This window comes from Mobula birostris, chromosome 1 (genome assembly GCF_030028105.1).
Source record: "Mobula birostris isolate sMobBir1 chromosome 1, sMobBir1.hap1, whole genome shotgun sequence".
NCBI lineage: Eukaryota > Metazoa > Chordata > Chondrichthyes > Myliobatiformes > Myliobatidae > Mobula > Mobula birostris.
Genome location: NC_092370.1, coordinates 73331273 through 73354794, shown reverse-complemented (window position 1 = coordinate 73354794; position 23522 = coordinate 73331273). Strand labels below are relative to the sequence as shown.

The 23522-nt window shown below is 42.8% G+C and overlaps 1 protein-coding gene across 4 annotated transcripts in view; it reads left to right on the top strand.

Moving 5' to 3' along the window:
- Positions 1-23522, top strand: part of LOC140197060 (arf-GAP with GTPase, ANK repeat and PH domain-containing protein 3-like) — a 542744-nt gene that overhangs the window by 395374 nt on the left and 123848 nt on the right. For all 4 annotated transcript variants that reach the window (XM_072256993.1, XM_072256987.1, XM_072256996.1 and 1 more), the window contains one exon: positions 7897-8001. In XM_072256993.1, the coding sequence (XP_072113094.1) occupies positions 7897-8001 (105 nt within the window). The remainder of the gene's footprint in view (positions 1-7896; positions 8002-23522) is intronic.

The window sequence follows — 23522 nt, the reverse complement described above, 5'->3', positions numbered from 1 at the left end:
GGATGCCTCTAATGTCCCTGTTTTAACACCTTTCTGTACTTTGGCCTTATTTGATGTGTAAAAGATTGGAGACAGGATTCAGGGTAACAGAGAGATACGGTGATTGTCGGATGGGAGGGGAAACAAATATTCAAGAAATCAACAGGGTCCTAGTAAGCAGAATGCTTCAATTGTGGGAAATGATCTTGACTCAATGTCATGATGTTGAACTAGCATCATTTTGGGTTGAGCTAAGACCAATAAAGGACAAAATTATTGGCAGGAGTTACTTTCAGATCTACAAATTGTTGAAGTAATAATTGAGCATGGCATAAATCAGCAAACTAGATGGGGGTGTAATAATGTGGACAGTAATTATAGAAGATTTTAATCTACATGTATACTGGACAAGTCAAATTAAGAGAAATAACTACTGAAACTACTGATCTGTTAGCCTTCCATCAGTGGTAGGGAACATGCTGGAATCTGAAATGAAGAATCTAATTCTGAACAACTTAAAAAGAATAATAACATTTAGCAGTGTTAATATGGATTTATGAAAGAGCAATCAAGTTTGACTAGTCTGCTGGAGTTCCTGAAGGATATAAGGCTTAGAATAGATAATGAGGCATGTTGAGGATGTATTAGGATTAGAGCCATAGAGTACTACTACACAGAAGCTGACCCTTTAGCCCATCTAGCCCATGCTGATTTGATCTGCTTATTAGTCCCATCTACTCACACCCGGGCCAAAGCCCTCCATACCTCAGTCATCCATGTAACTATCCAAACTGCTCTTAAATGTTTCAATTCAACCTGCATCTATCACTTCCACTGGCAGCTCATTCCACACTCACACCACAAGTTAAATATTTCACCTTTCACCCTAAATGTTTGGCTCCTAGTTCAAATCTTACCTAACCTCAGGGGAAAAAGCCTGCAAGCATTCACCCTCTCTATACATCTCATAATTTTTGTATCTCCATAGGATCTCTCCTCATTCTCCTGCACTCCAGTGAATAAAGTCCGAACCTATTCAAACTTTCTTTATACCCAGCTCATGTCCCAGCAACATCCTCGTATATTTTTTCTGCCCTTTCAAGCTTATTGATAACTCTCCTGTAGGTAAGTGACCAGAACTGAACATAATGTGCCAAATTCAGCCTCACCATTGCATTATACAACTTCAACATAATATCCTAACTCTGTACTCAGTGCTTTTAGACCCTATCTACCTGTAATGCCACCTTCAGGGAATTTTGGGTCTGTATTCCCAGTCCCTTTGTTCTACCGCACACCTTGGTACCCTAGCATTCACTGTGTACATCTTACCCTGCTTTGTCCTTTCAAAGTGTAACACCTCACACCTCACACTTCACTGCATTAAATTGCAGTTTCCCAGCTGGTCTTGATCACGCTGCAGGCTTTGATAGCCGTCCTTGCTGTTTGTAGTGCCTCCATTCTTGGTGTCATCCATAATTTTGCTGATCCAGTTTATCATATTATCATCTAGATCATTAATATTGATGATAAACGATAATCCTTCCAGCACACCGCCAGTCACAGGCCCCCAGTCAGAGAGACAGCCAAATAATACCACTCTGGCTTCTTCAGCGAAGCCAATGTTGAATCCAGTTGACTACTTCATCCTGAAAACTGGCTACTTCATTCCTGAAATACTCACACATAAGGTTGGTTAACAGGATTAGAACATGTGGAATTGAGAATGATGTAATGCTGTGGATTGAGAACTAGTTATTGCACAGAGAACAGAGTGGAAATAATCTGATCACTCTCAGGTTAGCAGGCTGTGAGTGGTGAGGAATCATACTTGGATCCCAATTACTCATGATTTGGCCAGGAAAGCAAACTGTGTCATTTGCAAGTGTGCTGATGGCACTAACTGTTGTGAGTTCAGAGGTTGGAAGGGGTCTTCAAGTTCAAGTTTATTGTTATCTGACTGTACTTATATGCAACCAAGTGAAACAATATTGCTCTGGTGGTCTTGAATGGGATGTACACAGCTTGGGAGAGGGGGGAAAACAAGGCCAATGGAACATAATATGGATAATGATAGTCATCAACTTTAATGAACATTACAGAAATTGAGTAATGTCAATGTTCATAGGCTGCTGGGTGCACACAACCAGGCTTGTGCAGCTGATGAGCTTCATTCCATCCACACTCTGTGCCTGGTCTCTGCTTGTTGTGGATTTGCTTTCTTGAGCTGCTTGGTGTGGGGGTAGGATGTTCTTGTGAGAAGCTTGAGGAGCAGCTGGAGTTTGCCTGCTCTTTGTCATTGGATAATAGTGCCCTCCTGGCACTTCAAAGGAAAACCTCCCTTGGTGTCTGAGCCTTAAGGCACCAAGTGAGCCCTTTGGCCAGCTTCTCCATCCTGACCATGTCTGCCTCATCCTCAACCGAGTGCCTGCATTTGGTTGTGTTGTCTAAACATAGTAATGGTGCTCACCTCCATCACTTCCTCTATATCTTGCTCCATGTATGCATCATGGGGTGGAAATTGCTCCTCAGGGCTACACACATACAACTTTCTTCAGGCTCTGCTCAGCATGATAAGCAGGGTCAGAGGAATGGCTGCTGCTCCTTGTTGTGTTTTGTAACTCCAAAACATAAAACTAATTAAAAGCAAAAACATAGAGCCATGTGTACTCTTAGTTTTTACTTTAATCAAGGGGCATGCATATGATGTGGTGGTGTGATGATGTATGCCACGCACACACTTTCACATCTGGAACATGGCAAACTTCACTAAATAACCATATAACCATATAACAATTATAGCACGGAAACAGGCCATCTCGGCCCTTCTAGTCCATGCCGAACTCTTACTCTCACCTAGTCCCACCAACCTGCACCCAGACCATAACCCTCCATTCCTTTCCTATCCATATATCTATCCAATTTAACTTTAAATGACAACATCGAACCTACCTCAACCACTTCTGCTGGAAGCTCGTTCCACACAGCTACCACTCTTTGAGTAAAGAAGTTCCCCCTCATGTTACCCCTAAACTTTTGCCCCTTAACTCTCAACTCATGTCCTCTTGTTTGAATCTTCCCCACTCTCAATGGAAAAAGCCCATCCACGTCAACTCTATCATCCCCTTCATAATTTAAAAAACCTCTATCAAGTCTCCCCTCAACCTTCTACGCTCCAAAGAATAAAGACCTAACTTGTTCAACCTTTCTCTGTAACTTAGGAGATGAAACCCAGGCAGCATTTTAGTAAACCTCCTCTGTACTCTCTCAATTTTTTATTGACATCTTTCCTATAATTCAGTGACCAGAACTGTACACAATACTCCAAATTTGGCCTTACCAATGCCCTGTACAATTTCAACATTACATCCCAATTCCTATACTCAATGCTCTGATTAATAAAGGCCAGCATACCAAAAGATTTCTTCACCACCCTATCCACATGAGATTCCACCTTCAGGGAACTATGCACCATTATTCCTAGATCCCTCTGTTCTACTGCATTCTTCAATGCCCTACTATTTACCATGTATGTCCTATTTTGATTAGTCCTACCAAAATGTAGCACCTCACACTTTTCAGCATTAAACTCCATCTGCCATCTTTCAGCCCACTCTTCTAACTGGCCTAAATCTCTCTGCAAGCTTTGAAAACCTTAGTAGTGGCCTCACCACCACCAACCCTATGTATATCAAACCTTAAAACCCTATAAATATATAAAAACAGCAGAGCAGAGATGGCTGAAGTTTCTGGGAATAGTTCAGGGGGTGCAGGGTAGATATGTCCCACAGAGGAAGAAGTTCTCAAATGGCGGGGGTAGGCATCCGTGGCTGACAAGAAAAGTTAAGGAAATGATGTGAATCATAATGTGTACAGTGTTAGACATCACTATTTCCTTTACCTCTTGGAAAGCCACTTCATACTGCTTTGTCTGTTACCATTTCTTCCTGATTGATCGTAATGAGTTCAAGGGATGCAACACAGTAGCCAGGTTTGGCAGGAGCTTGTTATAGTAATTGACAAATCCTAAAAAGGACTTCAACTGTGACTCATCATTTGGTCTTGAGGCATCCATCACTGCTTGAATTTTCTCAGCACACGAGTAATTCTTGTGCAGCAATGGTGTTACCACAGTAAGTAATGTTTAATTTAAAACATTCGCTTGTTGTGTCATGCTCTGATCACATAATATTCTAATCTTTTTAATGCTTTCTTGAGATTATGGAGATGTCATCCTTAATGGTAACAGTGATGTCATATAGGTAGCACTGAGTACCTGGACAGCCTTGCAGCACCTGGTCCATAGCTTTCTGCCAGAGTGCAGGTGCAGATGCTACTCCAAAAATAAGCCTATTATACTGATAAAGCCTTTAATGAGTGTTTATGGTGAAAAACACTTTGGACTCTTCTTCGATCTCCATCTGTAGGTAGACCTCAACTAAGTCCAATTTGCTGAAGTATTTCCCTCCAGAAAGGTTTGCAAAGATATTCTCTATCCTGCACAGAGGGTATTGATCTCATTTTTGTTCTGGGTTTATGGTGACCTCAAAATCACCACAGATCCTGACAGGCCCATCTTTCTTGGGCACGGATGTTGCCCACTCAACCTTGGAAAGAATTTCTTCGGCCTCCATGTGGTCTAGATCACTGGCTACTTTATCATGGGTGGTATAAAGAACTGGATGGGCTTTATAAAACTTGGATGTGGCGTTTTCATTTAACGCTATTTTACCCTTTATATGCTTATGTTTACAATACCACCCTTGTACACTACTGTGGCATCATTCAGTACCTTTCTTAATATGCTTTCAGTTGACTATCAGAGGGGATGTGTCATCAAATTGTGGATGGGTCTCCAATCAAGTTGTAGTTGTCTCAGCCACTCATGGCCTCACGATGCTGGCCCTCCTGACTTTACCACATGCAAGCTCAATGTGGCTTGTTGGTTGTTGTAATTTACTATTATGAATATCATTCCCACAGGAGTTAGCTTTCCTCTAGTATAAGTTCTTAGCTGAATATTTGCAGGCTTCAGTTCAGTTTCTTTGATATGCCGCTCAAACTCATTTTGTGGAATAACTGAACCAGCTGAGCCAGAGTCCAACTCCATTTTAATTAATTTGCTGTTCACTTTTGGTGTAAGCCATATTGCTAGTCTATTGATTGTTTTTACATTGTAAATCTCAAGGCTACTCAGTCCTGTGTCATTCCATCATTATCATATTTTTCAATAACAGCGTACAGATCAGTGCTCTTTTTGAAACTGCAACTTGACTTTTTATCTTCAACTCTTCCCTAAGTGGACTATTATTTTTGTTTGCCTGACATATTCTTTGTATGTGCCCTACTTTGTTGCATTCTCTGCAAGTTTTGCCTTTAGATCTATGCTAGTCTGGTGTATGTGAGTCCTGCCACAATTATAACACAATTTGTTTGGTCAGACTGGTTTCTGTTTAGATGTTGCAATTTTGTTCATGCTCATTTTCATTCTTGACTGCAACTCAATTGTGTCCCTGTCTGCTGTTTCCATTGATACAGCTATGTCAATTGCTCTTTTAAAAGTACCTGTAAGTTGTGCTTCAGTTGGGTGGCATTTTTGAATGCTTTCTTGTAAGATTCCACAAACTAAATGATCTCTCAGTGCATCATTAAGCCCATTACCAAATGGACAATATTCAAATAACTGCTTCAATTCAGCCACATACACAGAAATTGTCTCCCTTTTGATTCCGCGTATGAACCCTGCATTCTGCAATCAACAATAGTTTCGGTTCTAAATGTTTCACATTACTTTCATGATATTGGCAATGCTCATTTCAGCTATTTGGTTGGAGCAGTTAGACTTCTAAGATAACTATATGCCTTTAAATCAAATTCATACAGCAAAATTGGCACTCGCTTGTGATTGGCTATTTCATTTGCTTCAATATAATGCTCAATTTGCTTGGTATACAATACCCAGTTATCTCTTGTGCAATCGAGCGCATCAATCTTTCCGATGTAGCTAGCCATTTCTACTTTTTAAAAAATTCATGATTATTATCCCTCACTGTTTATGAACCCATCATTCAGTCTGATTTTGCCTTTTTTTAAAATTCAACCATTTCTTCTTCCACCTTCCAAAGAGACAAGTGCTGCGCTGCTTTTTTAAAAAAAAAACTGAATCATCTCGCTGCACTTCCACAGGTAGGTGGTCGTCTTGGGTTCGTTTAGAACTTCTTTGTCACCACTGTTACGTTTTGTAACTCCAGAGCATAAAACTAATTAAAAGCAAAAACACAGAGCTGGGAATAATGTATCTACTCTTACTTTAAGCAAAACATGCGCATATGACATTGTAGTGTGATGATATATGCCACGCACGCACTTTTATATATAATCTGCAAAAAATCATTGAAACAACAAAGAATACTTAATCGAACAATATTTTACAAGATTACTAAAATATTACTGAAATATTAAGTACAAAACACTCCTGATCTCTGACCCTGGGGCAGGGGGAGTTGTAAATTTGCTGTTTCCTCCTAATCACTGTCCAGTGATGCAGAGTTTGTGTTTATGCTGTGTAGTACCTCTTGTTGCAAGGACAAATATATGGCCCTGCATTGGGACAAAATATTGGGCCTTGCATTTGAACAAATGAATTAGCAGCGAGACTAGGTAACTTGGTCCCTCCTTCTGTGCCATCATGTAATGAGGTTATGGTTCTAACTTCATCTCCATCGCCTCTAACCCTAACTATAACATTTCACATCCTCAAACAACAGTATTGTGGAGAGAGGAGAGTTGATGACCTATCTTCTGAAGAAAGATTGTCAGCCTGAGACACTACCTTTGCTCCTTCCGTCGCAGATGCTGTCTGAGCTGCTCAGAGTTTCCAGTATTTCCTATTTACTTTCAGATTTTCAAACCGTGCAATGTTTTGTTTTTCAATCAATTTGAGCTGACCCTGTTCCATCAAGTGATGCCAACCGTTCCATTGCTGAATTGGCAGAAGTATGGGCAACTATCCTTCAGCCAAGAGCAACAGAGCAGGTTTTATAGTGATTTATCTCAGCACTGTTTACATATTTGAATAACTTGTCACTCTGCATTGCTGTAATTATCTTCCTGATCCATGGGGACCGTTATATTACATTGTTGTCCTGACAAGTTACTCATGTGCCTATGGAAGATATCTAAGGTCATGAGTGGCAAAGACAAGGTGAAAGCAGATGATCTTTTTCCCAGCGACGGGGTGCTAAAACAAGGTTTAAGATAAGAGGTTTTAAAAGGGACATCATAGGCAGTTTCTTCACGCAGAAGATGATGCATATTTGCAACGATCTGCTAGAAATAGTGGTTGAGGGGAGCTTGTCAACATTATTTAAAAGTCATCTAGTGCATGGATAGAAGAGGTTTAGAGGGCTAAGGGCCAAGCACAAACAGATGGGACTAGATGGGCAAAGCAGTCGAATGCACAAGTTGGGCCAAAGGACCCGTTTCCATGCTCTGTGATTGTGACTCATTCTGGAGCTCAGATTCAGATTCTCAGCAAAAAGCAGTTTGAGAAAATGTTATTATGATTTACACATTGCTCACCAACTACTACACAGCTGGTATCAGTGTCCTTGCTGTAATACTGTCAGTCACAGTACCAATCGTAAAAGTCTCAGCAAGGATCTTCCAGCCCATGCAGTTCAGGTTCTCAGACATTGAGCAGTACAGCACAGAATCGGGCCCTTCAGCCCAACGTGACTATGCTGTCCCGGATGTTTGCATATGAAGTTTTCTCTCCTGCTACTGGAGTGTGTGAGTTGTCCTGTCCATTCCTCCATTTACTGGCCCCTGTAAGAGAAGGGAGAACTGTACCCTGATCTACAGGAGGGGATCTGGTGCCCTGTGTTTGCAATTCTGACTCTCTCTGTTATTCTGCAGGGAATTCTGCTGAAGCGGAGCGGAAAGTCACTCAACAAAGAGTGGAAGAAGAAGTATGTCACACTCTGCGACAACGGTGTGTTGACCTACCATCCCAGTTTACATGTAAGTGTTTCTGTCTGTGGTCGTTAAACGTTTACACTCAGAGCGACAGGGGGTGGCACTTTGCAGAGAAGTAAAGCCTAAGCACTGGGTTCTAGAACAACATGTTGCAATTTTTGGAACTCAATAAACCGAAGCAACAAAAAGAAAAGCCTCAACTGGTCAGCAGGTCAGGCAGCATCCATGGAGAGGTAACATTCAGGTTGGTAACCTTTCTTCTGAGGAAAGGATATTGACCTGAACATTGGTTTCTCCTCACCTGCTGTGAATTTCCACCATTTCTGTTTTGTTTCATAATTGCCTGATGGCACCAAAACAACTCATGGGTACTGAGTCGACCTCTGCACTTCCTCTGGCAGCTTTTTCCATGTGTCCACTATGCCATCTGTTCTGGGAAAAGGACTGTAGCCAATCACCTGTTTTACGACCACCATGATTTTATAAACCTTTATAAGGTCACCCCTCAGCTTCCTTTCCTCCAGGGAAAACAGTCCAGCCTGTCTGATCTCTCCTTACATCTAAAGCCCTCCGGTCCCAATAACATCTTTGTAAATCTTCTTTGTGCCCTCTCTAGCTTACTTACATCCTTCCTATAGCTGGGTGACTGCAAATGTGACTAATACTCCAAGTATAGTCTAACCAATATCATGTACAACTCTAACATGATATCTCAACTCTTCTGTTCATTGTCCTGTTCCATAAAGGCAAGTGTGCCAAATGCCTACTTTAGCACCCTATCTAAATGTGTTGTCACTTTCAGGAATCTCTGTATTCGTGCACTTGCGTCTCTGTTCTACAACACCCCCCCGCCCCCCCCCCCCCCAGGGTCCTGCCATTCACTGTTCATGTTCTACCCTGGTTTAACTTCCCAAAGTGCAGCACTTTGCATTTTTCCGAATTAAATTAAATTCCCTCTGCCATTCCTTTGCTATCTCTCCCAGATGATCTAGATTCTGTTGTGACCTTAGACAACCTTCCTCTCTGTCAATTACACCGGTAATTTTGGTTTAATCTACAAACCTATGCCATATACATTCTCATCTCAGTGTAAACAACACTAACCTTTGTGACACACCATTGTCACAGTCCTCCAATCTGAAAGCAGCTCTCCACAAATCCTCTGAGCCCTACCACCAAGCCAATTCAAATATAAGCCTGTGTTTTTGGTATGCACTCCTTGAATTGGCTGCTCACCCTGGGTCACCTTCCAGACTAGGGTACCACGCAGGACCTTTTCTAACGTCTAATTATAATGTCCACCAACCTGCCCTTTGTCAACATTCTTGGTCACCTCTTCAAAAACTCAATAAAATCAGCACCACCGCCTATGTACAAAGACATGCTGACTATTCCTAATCAGTCCTTCCTTTCCAAATGCAGATAAATCCAGTCCCTCAGGATCCCATCCAATAACTTTCCCACCACAGATATCAGGCTTACTCTCTGTAGTTCTCTGGCTTGTCCTTCTAGCCCTTCTTAAATAAAAGCACTCTCTAGCTTTCATTTTTATAGCATTGAAGTAGCCACTGGGCCCACTCAGACTATACTAGCCCTTTGCTAGAGCCATCCGGTTAGTCCCATTACTTGACACTTTCCTCTCAGCTTTGAACTTTCTTCTCCCTCAGTTTTTATTTGGAAGAAGAATGATTAAGTCACTCCAGTTCTTCACAGAGTGAATTCCAGATCATAATTCCTTGCTGTATGTGAAAGATTTCCTTTGGGTTACACTGGTAGTTCCAAGCTTGCTGTCATCTTATGTCTGGAATGTTTATTCTGCACAAAACTAAGTAATTAAAATTTATATATAAAAAAGCAGAGTTCTCAATGATCCCATCAGAATGCCATTTTGGAAGAGCTAATAAGAGTAGGACATACACCTTAAGTGCCAGAGAATACTGAGGAACAGAGGCACCTTACTGTAGAAGTCTCTGTAGTGACAACCCAGGTAGCTGGGGTGGTGAGGAAGGCATCCAGGATACTTGCTTTCATCTGCCATGTTATAGAGCATAAGAGCAAAGAGGTTATGCTACACCTTTATGCAACGGTAGTTAGGCCACAGCTGGAGTACTGTATGTAGTTCTGGTTACCAGACTTGAAGGAAGGATGTGGTTGCACTGGAGAGGCTGCAGAGGGGATCCACCAGAATATTGCCTGGGGCGAAGTGTCTCAAATTTGAGCAGAGACTGCACAGGATGGAATTGTTTCTTTGGAATAGAGCCTCAGGGAGGACCTAATGTATGAGATTATGAGGGGAATAAATAGGTAAAATAAGAAACTTTTTCCCACGATGGAGATATTTAAAACCTTGCTGGAAATTCTATTCTGTAATACTGCCCCCAACCCAGTCCCTGGTATGAATCTGAGGCTCTTGGTGACCGTGAGGTAATATTCCAATCACGTATCTCTACCATCACTCGGTCACCAGCTCTTTCAATCTGCCCCACCATTCAATACAATTATGGCTGATGTGCTTGTGTCTGATTGTCAGTGTGAACTGGGTTGGTTAAAGGGCTTACTTCCATTCTGTGGGTCCATGTAGATCATAAGACCATTAGACCTAGGAGTAGAATGGAGTCATTTTTCTCCTCCTCAGCCCCACTCCCCAGCAGTGTCCAATCAAGCTCTGCCTTAAATACACCCAATGACCTGGCCTCCACAGCTGCCTGTGGTAGTAAGTTCCACAAGTTCACCAACTTCTAGCTAAAGATATTTCTCCGCATCTCTGTTTTGAAAGGGCGCCCCTCTATCCTAAGGCTATACCCTCTTGTCCCAGACTCCCCCACCAGGGGAACATCCTTTCCACATCTCCTCTGCCTAGGCCTTTCAACATTGGAAAGGTTTCAATGAGATTCCCCACCCCCATTCTTCTAAATTCCAGCAAGTGCAGACCCAGAGCCATCAAACGTTCCTTGTATAGGAACCCTTTCATTCCCAGATTCATCCTTGTGAATTTCTCCTGCACCCTTTCTGATGCCAGCACATCTTCTCTTAGATGAGGAGCCCAAAACTGTTCACAATTTTCAAGTTGAGGCCTCACTAGTGCCTTATAAAGCCTCAGCATCACATCCCTGCTCTTCTATTCTAGACTTCTTGAAATGAATGTTAACATTGTATTTGCCTTCCTCACCACCAACTCTACCTGCAAATTAACCTTTAGGGTATTCTGCACAAGGATTCCCAAGTCCCTTTGCATCTCAGATTTTTGGATTTTCTCCCTGTTTAGAAAATAGTCTGCACATTTATTTCTACTACCAAAGTGCATGACCATGCATTTTCCAACATTGTATTTCATTTGCCATTTCCTTGCCCATTCTCCTAGTCTGTCTAAGTCCTCCTGCAGCCTTCCTGTTTCCTCAACACTGCCTGCCCCTCCAGCAATCTTCGTATCATCTGCAAACTTGGCAACAAAGCCATCTATTTCATCATCTAAATAATCAATATACAGCATAAAAATAAGCAGACCCAACACCAACCCCTGCAGAACACCATTAGTCACTGGCAGCCAACCAGAAAAGGATCCTTTTATTCCCACTTGCTGCCTCCTACTAATCAGCCAATGCACTAACCATGCCAGTAACTTTCCTGTAATACCATGGGCTCTTAACTTGGTAAGCAGCCTCATATGTGACACTTTGTCAAAGGCCTTCTGGAAGTCCAAATACAGGTTTCCCCTGCCATCCGAAGGTAGATAGGGTGTTCCGATGAAACGGTTCGTAAGCCGGAATCTTGTAAAGTGAAGAAGCAATTACCATTTATTTATATGGGAAAAATTTGTGAGCGTTCCCAGACCCAAAAAATAACCTACCAAATCATACCAAATAACACATAAACCCTAAAATAACAGTAACATATAGTAAAAGTAGGAACGATATGATAAATACACAGCCTATATATAGTAGAAATACTTCTCCACAATCATTGCCGCACTGTTCTCCGTAGCAAAAATCTCGTGCAAGCGCTCTCGGCAGAAACACTCTCTCCAGTAACCTTTAAGCTATGAAGCTGCCAAATCATACCAAATAACGCATAAAAATACACAGCCTATATAAAGTAGAAATAATATACAAACCCTATTTCCAGAAAAGTTGGGATATTTTCCAAAATGCAATAAAAACAAAAATCTGTGATATGTTAATTCACGTGAACTTTTACTTAACTGACAAAAGTACAAAGAAAAGATTTTCAATAGTTTTACTGACCAACTTAATTGTATTTTGTAAACATACGCAAATTTAGAATTTGATGGCTGCAACACACTCAACAAAAGTTGGGACAGAGGCATGTTTACCATTGTGTTACAACACCTTTCCTTTTAATAACACTTTTTAATTGTTTTGGAACTGAGGATACTAATTGTAGTAGATTTGCAATTGGAAATTTTGTCCATTCTTGGTTGATATAAGACTTCAGCTGCTCAACAGTCCGTGGTCTCCGTTGTCTGATTCTCCTCTTCATGATGCGCCATACATTTTCAGTAGGAGATAGATCTGGACTGGTAGCAGGCCAGTCAAGCACACGCACTCTGTGTCTACAAAGCCACACTGTTGTAGCCCGTGCAGAATGTGGTCTGGCATTGTCCTGCTGGATGTCCCGGGAAGAGACGTCGCCTTGATGGCAACATATGTCTCTCTAAAATCCTAATATACGCCTCAGAGTCAATGGTACCTTCACATGCATGCAACTCGCCCATGCCGTGGGCACTGATGCACCCCCATACCATCACAGATGCTGGCTTTTGCACCTTTTGCTGATAACAATCTGGATGGTCGTTTTCATCTTTGGCACGGAGAACTTGATGCCCGTTTTTTCCAAAATCTAGCTGAAATGTGGACTCATCTGACCACAGCACATGGTTCCACAGTCTTTTGGTCCATCTGAGATGAGCTCGGGCCCAGAGAACTCACCGACGTTTCTGCATAGAATTGATGTATGGCTTCCTCCTTGCGTAATACAGTTTCAAGTTGCATTTCTGGATGCAGCGACGGACTGTGTTGAGTGACAATGGTTTTCCGAATTACTCCCGAGCCCAGGTGGCTATAATTGTCACAGTAGCATGACGGTTTCTTAGGCAGTGCCGCCTGAGGGCTCGAAGATCACGCGCATTCAACAGTTGTTTCCGACCTTGCCCTTTACGCACTGAGATGTCTGTGAATTCTCTGAATCTTTTCACAATATTATGTACTGTAGATGTTGAAAGACCTAAATTCTCTGCAATCTTGCATTGAGAAATGTTCCTTTTGAACTGACTAACAATTCTCTCACAAATTTTGGCACAAAGGGGTGAGCCACGACCCATCCTTGCTTGCAAAGACTGAGCCTTTGATGGACGCTACTTTTATACCCAGTCATGATACCTCACCTGCTACCAATTAGCCTGCTTAATGTGGAGTCTTCCAAATCGCTGTTACTTGAATATTCTGTACACTTTTCAATCTTATTTTAACTGTCCCAACTTTTGTTGAGTGTGTTGTAACCATCAAATTCTAAATTTGTGTATGTTTACAAAATACAATTAAGTTGGTCAGTAAAACTATTGAAAATCTTTTCTTTGTACTTTTGTCAGTTAAATAAAGGTTCACGTGAATTAACATATCACAGATTTTTGTTTTTATTGCATTTTGGAAAATACTCCAACTTTTCTGGAAATGGGGTTTGTATGTACAGTGTAGTATCACTTACTAGAATCGGGAAGACAGCGCGGAGCACACTGATGATGGTGTGTTAAGCTGAGTCGTCGGAGGCTGAGGTGGTGCAGTGGTCCCCAACCTTGCGGCCATCGACCAATACCGATCTGCGAAGAATGCAGCGGTAGCCGGGACGCACCCAGCACATCTTTAAGAAAAAAGCCGAAATAAACAAGCTAATTAATTAGGCGCTGCCCGACACGTAAATGTTGGCCCAGATCCGAGGAGACGCAATCGGCAATCGCCTCTGATCTGGGCTGACGTTTACGTGCTGGACGGCACCTAATTAATTAGCTTGTTTATTTCAGCTTTTTTCTTAAAGATGTGCTGGGTGCATCCTGACTACTGCTGCATTCTCCGCGGCAATGTATCGGTCCGCGGTCCGGGGGTTGGGGTGGTGGGACACTGGGGTGTCATCTCATCGTCGTCTGTTTCCATCAGGGCAGGTAGGTCATCTTCTTCTATGTCTGCCTGCCTAGATGTCAAAGGTCAAGGTTTGTCATCTGCTGTGGCTGATGTGGAAGGCTTGAGAAACGACAGTATGCTTGACTGCTTAGCCTCGCGCATTTTTCTATCATACAGTTCTTTGTAAGCACTCAAACCATCCTGCAAATTTGCCCTAAGCCAACATAACCTTTCAAAATTAAAGTTGTACTTTTCTGCAATCATTGCAGTGAAAATCTCACGCAGTTGCTTCACATTCAGTTCCTGAACGACTTTACTTTCGGTCCTTTCGCTACTGCATTTGGTTTCGAATGTTATCCTTTCCTCTTCCAATTGCATCAGCTCTTCATCTATCAGTTCTTGGTCATGGGATGCCAAAACCTCTTCAACATCATCTTCGTCAACTTCCACAAGCCAAACTCACTTTGTCCTTACTTTGTTCACCACGATCGAAATGCTTAATTATGTCTAGTTTTACACTAAGTGTAACACCCTTACGAGCTCTTTTAGGTTTTTCCAATACCTTAGAACTCATCTTGCAAACAGCTGCTCACAAGCACGTGTTTAAGCAATGCTGGCGAGAATGCAGTTCCGGGGGAGAGCGGCTGCTTGGGGCGTGCGCTGCCTTTTATCGCGCGCTGCCTTTTCTTGTAACAGTGAAAACTCCTTCTGTTAGTGAAAATAGGTAACTAATGTAGGTCTTTCGTAACAGCGAGGTTTCGTAAAACGAACGTTCAAAAAGCAGGGACATCTGTATATGACATCCATTGAATCCCATTTATCTATCCTTGTAATCTCCTCAGAGAACTCCAACAGGTTTGTCAGGCAAGATTTTCCCTTCAGGAAACCACGCCAACTTTGTACTATCCTGTCCTGTGTCACCACATACTCCATAGCCTCATCCTTAACAATTGACTCAAACATCTTCCCAACCACTGAGGTCAGGCTAACTGGTCTATAATTTCCTCCCTGCTCCCTTGCTCCTTTCTTAAAGAGTGGATTGACATTTTCAATTTTTCAGTCCTCTGGCATCATGCCAGAATCCAGTAATTTCTGGAAGATCATTACTAATGCCTTCACAATCTCTACTTCTACCTCTTTCAGAACCCTAAGGTGCAGGTGACTTATGTTGCCTTATCTCTTTCAGCTTTTGAGCACCTTCTCCTTTGTAATAGTAACTGCATTCACTTCTCTTCCCTTGCACCCTTCACCATCTGGCATGCTGCTCGTGTCTTCCACAGTGAAGACTGATGCAGAATGCTCATTTAGTTCATCTGCCATCTCCTTGTCTCCCGTTATTATTTCTCCAGCCTCATTTTCTAGCGGCTCTATATTCACTCTCATCTCTCTTTTATTGTTTACATATTTGAAAAAGCTTTTACTATCCACTTTGATATTGTTTGCTAGCTTGCTTTCATATTTCATCTTTTTCCTCTAAATGATTCATTTAGTTGTTCTCTGTAGAGTTTAAAAACTTCCCAAACCACTGCCTTAACACTAATTTGTACTTTGTTGTATGGCCTTCCTTTTGCTTTTACATTAGCTCTGACTTCCCTTGTCAGCCACAATTGTACTATTTTGCTATTTGAATATTTCTTCATTTTTGGAATACATATATCCTGTACCTTCCTCATCTTTCCCTGAAACTCACACCATTGCTACTCTGCTGTCATCTCTGCCAGCATCTCCTTACCATTTACTTTGGCCAACTTCTCTGTCATACCACTGTAATTTCCTTTACTCCACTGAAATACTGCTCCCTATTTACTTTCTCCCTATCACATTTCAAGTTGAATATTGTGATCACTGCCTCCTAAAGGTTCTTTTACCTTAAGCTTCCTAATCACCTCCCATTCATTACGTAACACCTAATCCCATATAGTTGATCCCCTAGTAGGCTGAACAACAAACTGCTCTGAAAAGCCATCTCGTAGGCAATGAACAAATTCACTCTCTTGAGATCCATTTCCACCCTGATTTTCCCAATTGATCTGCATGTTGAAATCTCCCATGACTATCATAAAGTTGCCATTTTGATACACAAAAACTATTTCATAGAACATACAACATAGAAATCTATAGCACATTATAGGTCTGTCGGCTCACAATGTTGTGCTGACCATGTAACCTTCTCTAGAAATTGCCTAGAATTACCCTACCGCATAGCCCTCTACTCTTTTAAGCTCCACATACCTATCTGAGAGTCTCTTAAAAGACCCTATTGTATCCGCCTTGACCTTATTGTATTTTCTGTTGTAATCTGTGGTCCACATTCCAGCTACTGTTGGGAGGTCTGTATGTAACTGCCATCAGGGACCTTTTACCCTTGTTTCTTAACTCAACCCACAAGGATTCAGCATCTTCTAATCCTGTCAGATCCTTCCACTGTCTTATGCCATTCTTTACCAGCAGAGCCACGCCTATCCTATCCCTCCGACGCAACGTGTAACCTTGGATATTTAACTGCCAACTACAACCATCCGTCAGCCACGATTCAGTGATGGCCACAACATCATACCCTTCTATCTGTAATCATGCAACAAGTTCATCCACCTTATTTCTTATACTCTGTGCACTGAGATATAACACTTTGAGTACCGTAGTTGCTACCCTTTTTGATTCTGCATCCCTAATGCACTGATACTCACCCTGCTGACTGCAATTATGTCTTATCATCTTCCTGCCCTTCCTGACAGTCTGACTACACGCTATCTTTGCTTTTTTACCATCTGTCCTATCCTGAGTCCTTTTACTCTGGTTCCCACCACCCCCCCCCCAAATTAGTTTAAACCCTCCCCAACAGCTCTAACAAACCTACCCAAGAGAATATCAGTTCACCTTGCGTTCAGGGCAACCTGTCACTTTTGAACAGGTCACACCTCCCTGAGAAGTGATCCCAATGATCCAAGAACCCGAAGACCTGCCTCCCTGTACCAGCTTCTCAGCCACCTATTAATCTGCCAAATCACCCTCACTGGCATGTGGCACCATTCTGTGGAGGCTGATGTTCTCACATAGTGCTACCTGCTCCCTAGCATTCAGCTTCCCTGAGCGATTGCCCATCCCTTGCTCACTGACAGGTAACACAAGAGTTTTACAATTATCCCTGTCAAATCCACCAGGATGAAATCTCAACTTCCCTAACTCTACCCAGCCCTACAACATGCCAAACTCTCTGCTCCAGGTTTGTGCCTGAAGATTCTCATCACTTTATCACTGATTTCCCCTCACATAGTGGGAGGGGTGCTACTGAGGGTGCAGTGCACAGTTGGTGGGGCAGATGGAAGGAGAGCTACATTGTTGGAGTTATTACTGAGGGAGTTTTGGACTGTCAGAGAGGCACTTCTGAAGGTTAAGGTATGGGATTGAATATTGCACTATCCTTGGTGAATATTCCCTCTTCTACCCTTCTTATGGAAGGAAGATGACTGATGAAGCAGCTGCAGATGGTTGGTCCCAGGACACTGCTTTGAAGAGCTCCTACAGGATATCCTGACATCTTCAACAACCATACTGTCTTCCTTTGTGTGAGATCTGACTCTCCCTCCCACCGAGAGTATTTTAGTCTTGTTACCCTTTCACATCAGCTGTTCCTAAAGCTCATTGAGACCACTTTCTGTGAAATATTGTCTTGATGTTGCGTCCTCACTGTTGACCCACCCCTAGAACCCAGCTGTTGGTCCTGGTGAAACCCAGAATGGGCAAACAGGTTCTTGATGAGTAGGTATCACAGTCTTGATGTCAATGACACCTCCTGGGCACTGAGAATAGACTTATAGGGCAGTAGCTAGTTGGATTGGATTTGTTCTGAATTTTGTGACCAGGGCATACCTAGGTATTTCCATCCTTGGCAGGTAGATGTCAGAGCTTATAAGGTAAGCTTAACTAGTGGTGTGATTAATACTGGAATTGTATCCATTCTCTGGAGTAATTTGTCTTTTTGCTGCACGATGGTTAAACCACTCTAACTTTGCCATTTGGATTCACCTCAGTAACAGCATAGCAAGTATTACTCAGCTGAGGTGACTTGGCCAAGGCTGTGTGTGTGCATTTCTCCCTCTGCTGTTCTGCATAGTCTGCATGTTGTATTCTGTTTGTCTTGCATTTAGATCTGCGTTTTCCATTTTGTTGTAATTCTGGATGTCATATACTGTTTGGGCCTTTGTATCTGTGTTATGTATTCTTTCAGTCTGTGTTTTGTATGTTGAAGCAGCTAACATGTCTTACATTATTTTGGTCTGTGTGTTTTATGTTGTGCAGATCTGCATGTCCTGTAATTCTAGAGTCATAGAGTATGTCATACAGCATGGAAACAGGCTCTTTAGCCAAGTTGTCCATTGTGACCAAGATTCCCATCTGTGCCAGTCCCATTTGCCTGTGACTGGCCCATCTCCCTCTTACCTTCTCCTATCCTTGTACCTGTCCAATGTTGTCAATGTACCTGCCTCAACCATTTCCTCGGGCAGCTTGTCCATATACTCACCACCCTCCGGCTGAAACGGTTGTCCCTCAGGTTCCTCTTAAATCTCTGCCCTTTCACCTTAAGCCCATTTTGGTCAATGTGTTCATATCTAAGTCATTGGAAGAGGTCAGTTCTTCCCAGGTCAGCAGGTCAGCCTCACATAGTCACCGCTATTTTTATAGAGATACAATGGCTTTGAGGTTACCATAGTCATAGTCATAGTCATACTTTATTGATCCTGGGGGAAATTGGTTTTCGTTAGAACCAGAACCAGCATCTACTATCCTGCTTCCAGTTCTATGTGGTTCCTTGTTGTAAATTTCTCCAGCTGTTGTGACAGGAATTGGATTTGTATCTCTTGGCCTCGGATCTAGTCCAGTAACTGAAGCACAGTGTTTACTGTTCCCTGTCCTGTGTTGCAGAGGTCTGCACATCACGTGTCGTGATGTTTCCTGTGTTCTGCTTTATAAGATTAGCTTTACTTGTCACATGTACATCAAAACATCCAGTGAAATGCATTGTTTTCAGTCAGAGGATGTGCTGGGGCAGCGCTTGAGTATGACCATGCTTTAGATGCCAACGTAGCATGCCTACAACTTACTAACTCCTACGTCTTTGGAATGTGGAAACTGGAGCACCTGGCGGAAACCCACGTGGTCACGGTGAAAACCCCTTACAGACAATGGTGGAATTGAACCCGCGTTTCTGGCTTGGTATGCATTGTTCCCTGTTCTGGATTGCTCCTTGTGATCCCCATGTTGTTCTCTGTTTTCTGTGCTGCCCTTTGTGATCCCCGTCTTGTTCCCTCTGCCCCATGTTGTCCCCTGTGATCCCTGTCTTATTCCCTGTGATCCCTGTCTTATTCCCTGTGACGTATGTTGTCTCCTGTGATCCCCAGGGTTGTTCCTTCTGCCCCATGTTGTCCCCTGTGATCCCTGTCTTGTTCCCTGTGAGCCCATGTTGTCTCCTGTGACTCCTGGGGGTTGTTCTTGTGTCCTCTCTTGTTTCCTGCATCCCATGTTGTCTCCTGTGATCCCCGTGTTGTTCCCTGTGTCCCATGTTGTTCCCTGTGATCCCCATGTTGTTCTTTGTGTCCCATGTTGTCTCCTGTGACCCCATGTTGTTCCCTGTATCCCGTGTTGTTCCCTATGATCCCCATGGTTGTTCCGTGTCCCATGTTGTCCCCTGTGATCCCCGTGTTGTTCCCTATGATCCCCGTGGTTGTTCCCTGTGTTTCATGTTGTCCCCTATGATCCCCATGTTGTTCTTTGTGTCCCATGTTGTCTCCTGTGATCCCCATGTTGTTCCCTGTATCTCATGTTGTTCCCTATGATCCCCGTGGTTGTTCCCTGTGTTTCATGTTGTCTCCTGTGATCTCCGTGTTGTTCTTTGTGTCCCATGTTGTCCCCTGTGATCTCCGTGTTGTTCTCTGTGTCCCATGTTGTTCCCTACGATCCCCAGGGTTGTTCCCTGTGTTCCATGTTGTGTCCCGTGATCCCCGCGTTGTTCCCTGTGTTCCATGTAGTCCTCTATGATCCCTGGGGTTTTCTGTGTCCGGTGTCGTCCCCTGTGATTCCCGAGTTGTTCTCTGTGTTCTGTGCTGCCCTCTGTGATCCTTGTGTTGTTCCCCATGTCTCATGCCTCTCATGTTATTCTATGCATCAAGCCCCTCTGCCGTTTGAGGCTCCCTGCCCAGTGTTTGGCTGGAGAGTTTGCCTGCTGTAAGTGCTTTGTGTCTCCATGTGAGTGCATCATCTACCCGCTCCTGAATATACAGTTGAGGTTATAAAAACTGCATTAAATCCTCATGGTCATTAGCAGTTGTGCTTCAGAAATGGAAATTAATAGACAATAAATTATTATTTTATAGTTTATTGCATGGATGATGAGCTTTCTAATACTTTTTCAATTACTTAAAGCAGCTGATTTATTGCTGAGTTCTGGTCACTTGAAGTCAATTCAGTGCTGAAAAATCCTGCAGATGATGAGTGAACTTTTATACTTTGAAGTGTGGCTTATGAATGTTACCCTGTCTGTACACAGTGCAGGAAAAGCTGCTGTCACTTGATCAGGCTTCCTGCTCTCAATCAGTTCACTCGTCAAAAAGAAGGCAAATCAGCCAATGTCTCTGCTCTTGATCACTGCCCACTGACACCTGGTTTAGAGAGAGGGGGAATCAGCAACGGAGTTCTGCTCTTGATCACCGCCCAATAACCCCCAGGGTAGAGAGAGAGGGGGGGATTGAGCCAGGATTTCTGTTCCACATCACTGCTTAATGACCCCCAGGGTAGAGAGAGAGAGAGGGGGGAGGAAATCGGACAGGATTTCTTTCCCTGATCATTGCCCAGTGACCCCTGAATTTTTTGAGGGGGGTGGAATCCTGCTTCTGTTCGCGGCACAGTGACCCTATGTTAAAGAGTGAGGCAGTATCTCCCTGGGTTCCTCTTCATAAACTCCTCAGTGTCCCTGAGTTTGAGAGAGGAGTTATTCTGTATTGCTGCACTTGCTCAGTCCAGGGACTGTCTTGATCTTTGACACACAGAGCTGAAGCTGTTCCTGGAGCTGGTTCACGTGTGAGGCTAAGGATTTTGTGGGTAGCACACTTGGGGAGGTAGTCACCTTGCACAGAGACAATGGGTGATCATCAAGCAGACCAGTCCTGGAGTCCTCCAACTCCATCCCGTTCAGTACCATCAATGTAGAGGATGCTGTTCTGGAATGCATACAAAGTTGATGCACAAGGAGAAAAGGTTAATCTTGTCATAAGGAGATCCCTTGTAAAGAGTGACCACAATATGCAAATTATATTGTTGAGATCATGTACAAAATTTCCTGCACAAAGGAGGCTATTCAGCCCTTTGTGTTGGTGCCAGCTAAGTTCTTCTCCTCCAACCCCCTTCCATTCAGCACTGGATCAGTCACCCTGCAGCTCATGGTGTTGTGTTTCTTCCAATGTACATTCAAGAACAGTGTATGTTCAATGGCATGCCATTGTCTCCCGTCTATTAGCTACCTGAAGTATATGTCTTTCCACCCCACCCTCTGTAAGGGACTGTGTTAGTGGAAACAAGTGACTGTGATATGAGAGATGAGCAGCTGGGATGGATAGGCAGTGATGGATATAATGTATGAAGAATTAATATAAATTTACAGTAAGTATCCAACAAAATCACAACAAGAACAGTGCAGATTATAAGAGAAATTAGTTCCACACCCTCCCTGCCTCTGGTCTGTCAAGTCCAAATAATTCAGCATTTTTCAATGAAATCACCTGTCCTTGGCACTCTTCTCATGTGGTTGTTCAAACATCCTCACTATCTGTCTGGTGAATCCTGACGGGCACATAGACCAAAATGGTACACAGTGTTCCAAAGCCCAACAAAGTTGTGATAAGCCATTTCTCCTCTTACACTCAAATCCCCTTGCAGTTTAAGCCAACATACCAGTTGTCTCCTTAACTACCGGCTACACCTTCTTGTTAGTGTGTATGCCTTCTTGTATGGCTTTCATACAAAACAGTCAGCTCCCTATGAGCATAAACATTTCTCATTTTCACTGTTTAATAAAAATACTTAGTGTTCCTGGTTTTCCACAAATATGGATATTTCCACATTTTTCCAGGTAGTTCTCCACCCACATGCCCAGTCAGCTTCTCAGTGTCTCCTTGAACTCTCTTCAGTGACATCTTCCCTCTTGATCTGATCAGCTGGCTCTGGTTTTTGGAGCTGATTACTGAACAGCTACCTACCGTGCTGTTCAGTGATTCCTATCACTGTTTGCTCCGCTGCCCATTGTCCATTAATCTCTGAGCTTGTACCTTATTGTAGCCATTTGGAAATCCAAACAGAGAACAAACTGACTGCATCTCCTTTGCCAGATCTCTGTGTTAGCTCATCAAGTAATTTACTGCGGTTGTTTAAACAAGATTTCCCTTTTGATGTCCATGTGATTATTCATTACATTTTCTGTTTTGTCCATTAGCCTGCCTGTGAATTCCTGTCACTCATCGTCAATGTTAAGCTCAATCCTTGGGTATAAGTTTAACACTGAAGTTCGAAGTGTGCTACAGAGTGAGGAAGTGGATTGGCTGGCAGAGCGTGCAGGCGCATGGCAGTGATAAGTGAGATCAGGAAAACATAAAGAGCAAGAACAGGTCATTCAGTGCTTCCAGCTCCTCCATTGTTCAATTAAGTAGGAAAATCCAACTTTTCTCAAGTTCTCACCCTGTGACCCTTGGTTCCCTTAATGATTAAAATTTCATTCTCTCAGCTTTGAATATATTCTAGTTTCACTGTACAGAGAGGTTTCAAAGGCTCACAACTCTCTGAGAGAAGAAAATGTTCCTCATCTCAGGCTTGCATGGATTCCCCTCCATTCAGAGACCATTACCTCTGGTCTGGGACTCTCCTTCAGGGGGACACACCTTTCCAACATTTGCCTTGTCTAGCCCCCTAAGGATGTTATATATTTCAAGTAGATTAGCTCTTATTATTTTAAACTCTATTAAGCACAGTCTCAGTCCATTCAACTTTATAGCACAGCCCCTCCAAACCCTACGTCATCCAAGTCAGAGTTGGAATTGGATTTGGAGTTGAACTTCCCCTCTCACCTTTAAGCGATTTCCTCTCATATTTGACATTTCAATCCTGGGATAAAGACTCAGACTACCTCACCTATGTATGCCTCCCATAGTTTTATAAACTTTTATCAGGTCTCTCCTCACCCTCCAATGCTCCAGAGAAAATAATCTAAGTTTGTCTAATCTCTCCTTTTGGCTAATACTGTCTCACTGAGGCAACATCCTTGTGAATGCCTTTTGTACCATCTCCAAACTTCTACACCCTTCCAGAAACAGGGCATAAAACACAGAGAAGCATATTGGAAAGAGCAAGTGGTAAAGCTCCTGGCACTGTAGTCTTCATGAGTAGAACCAC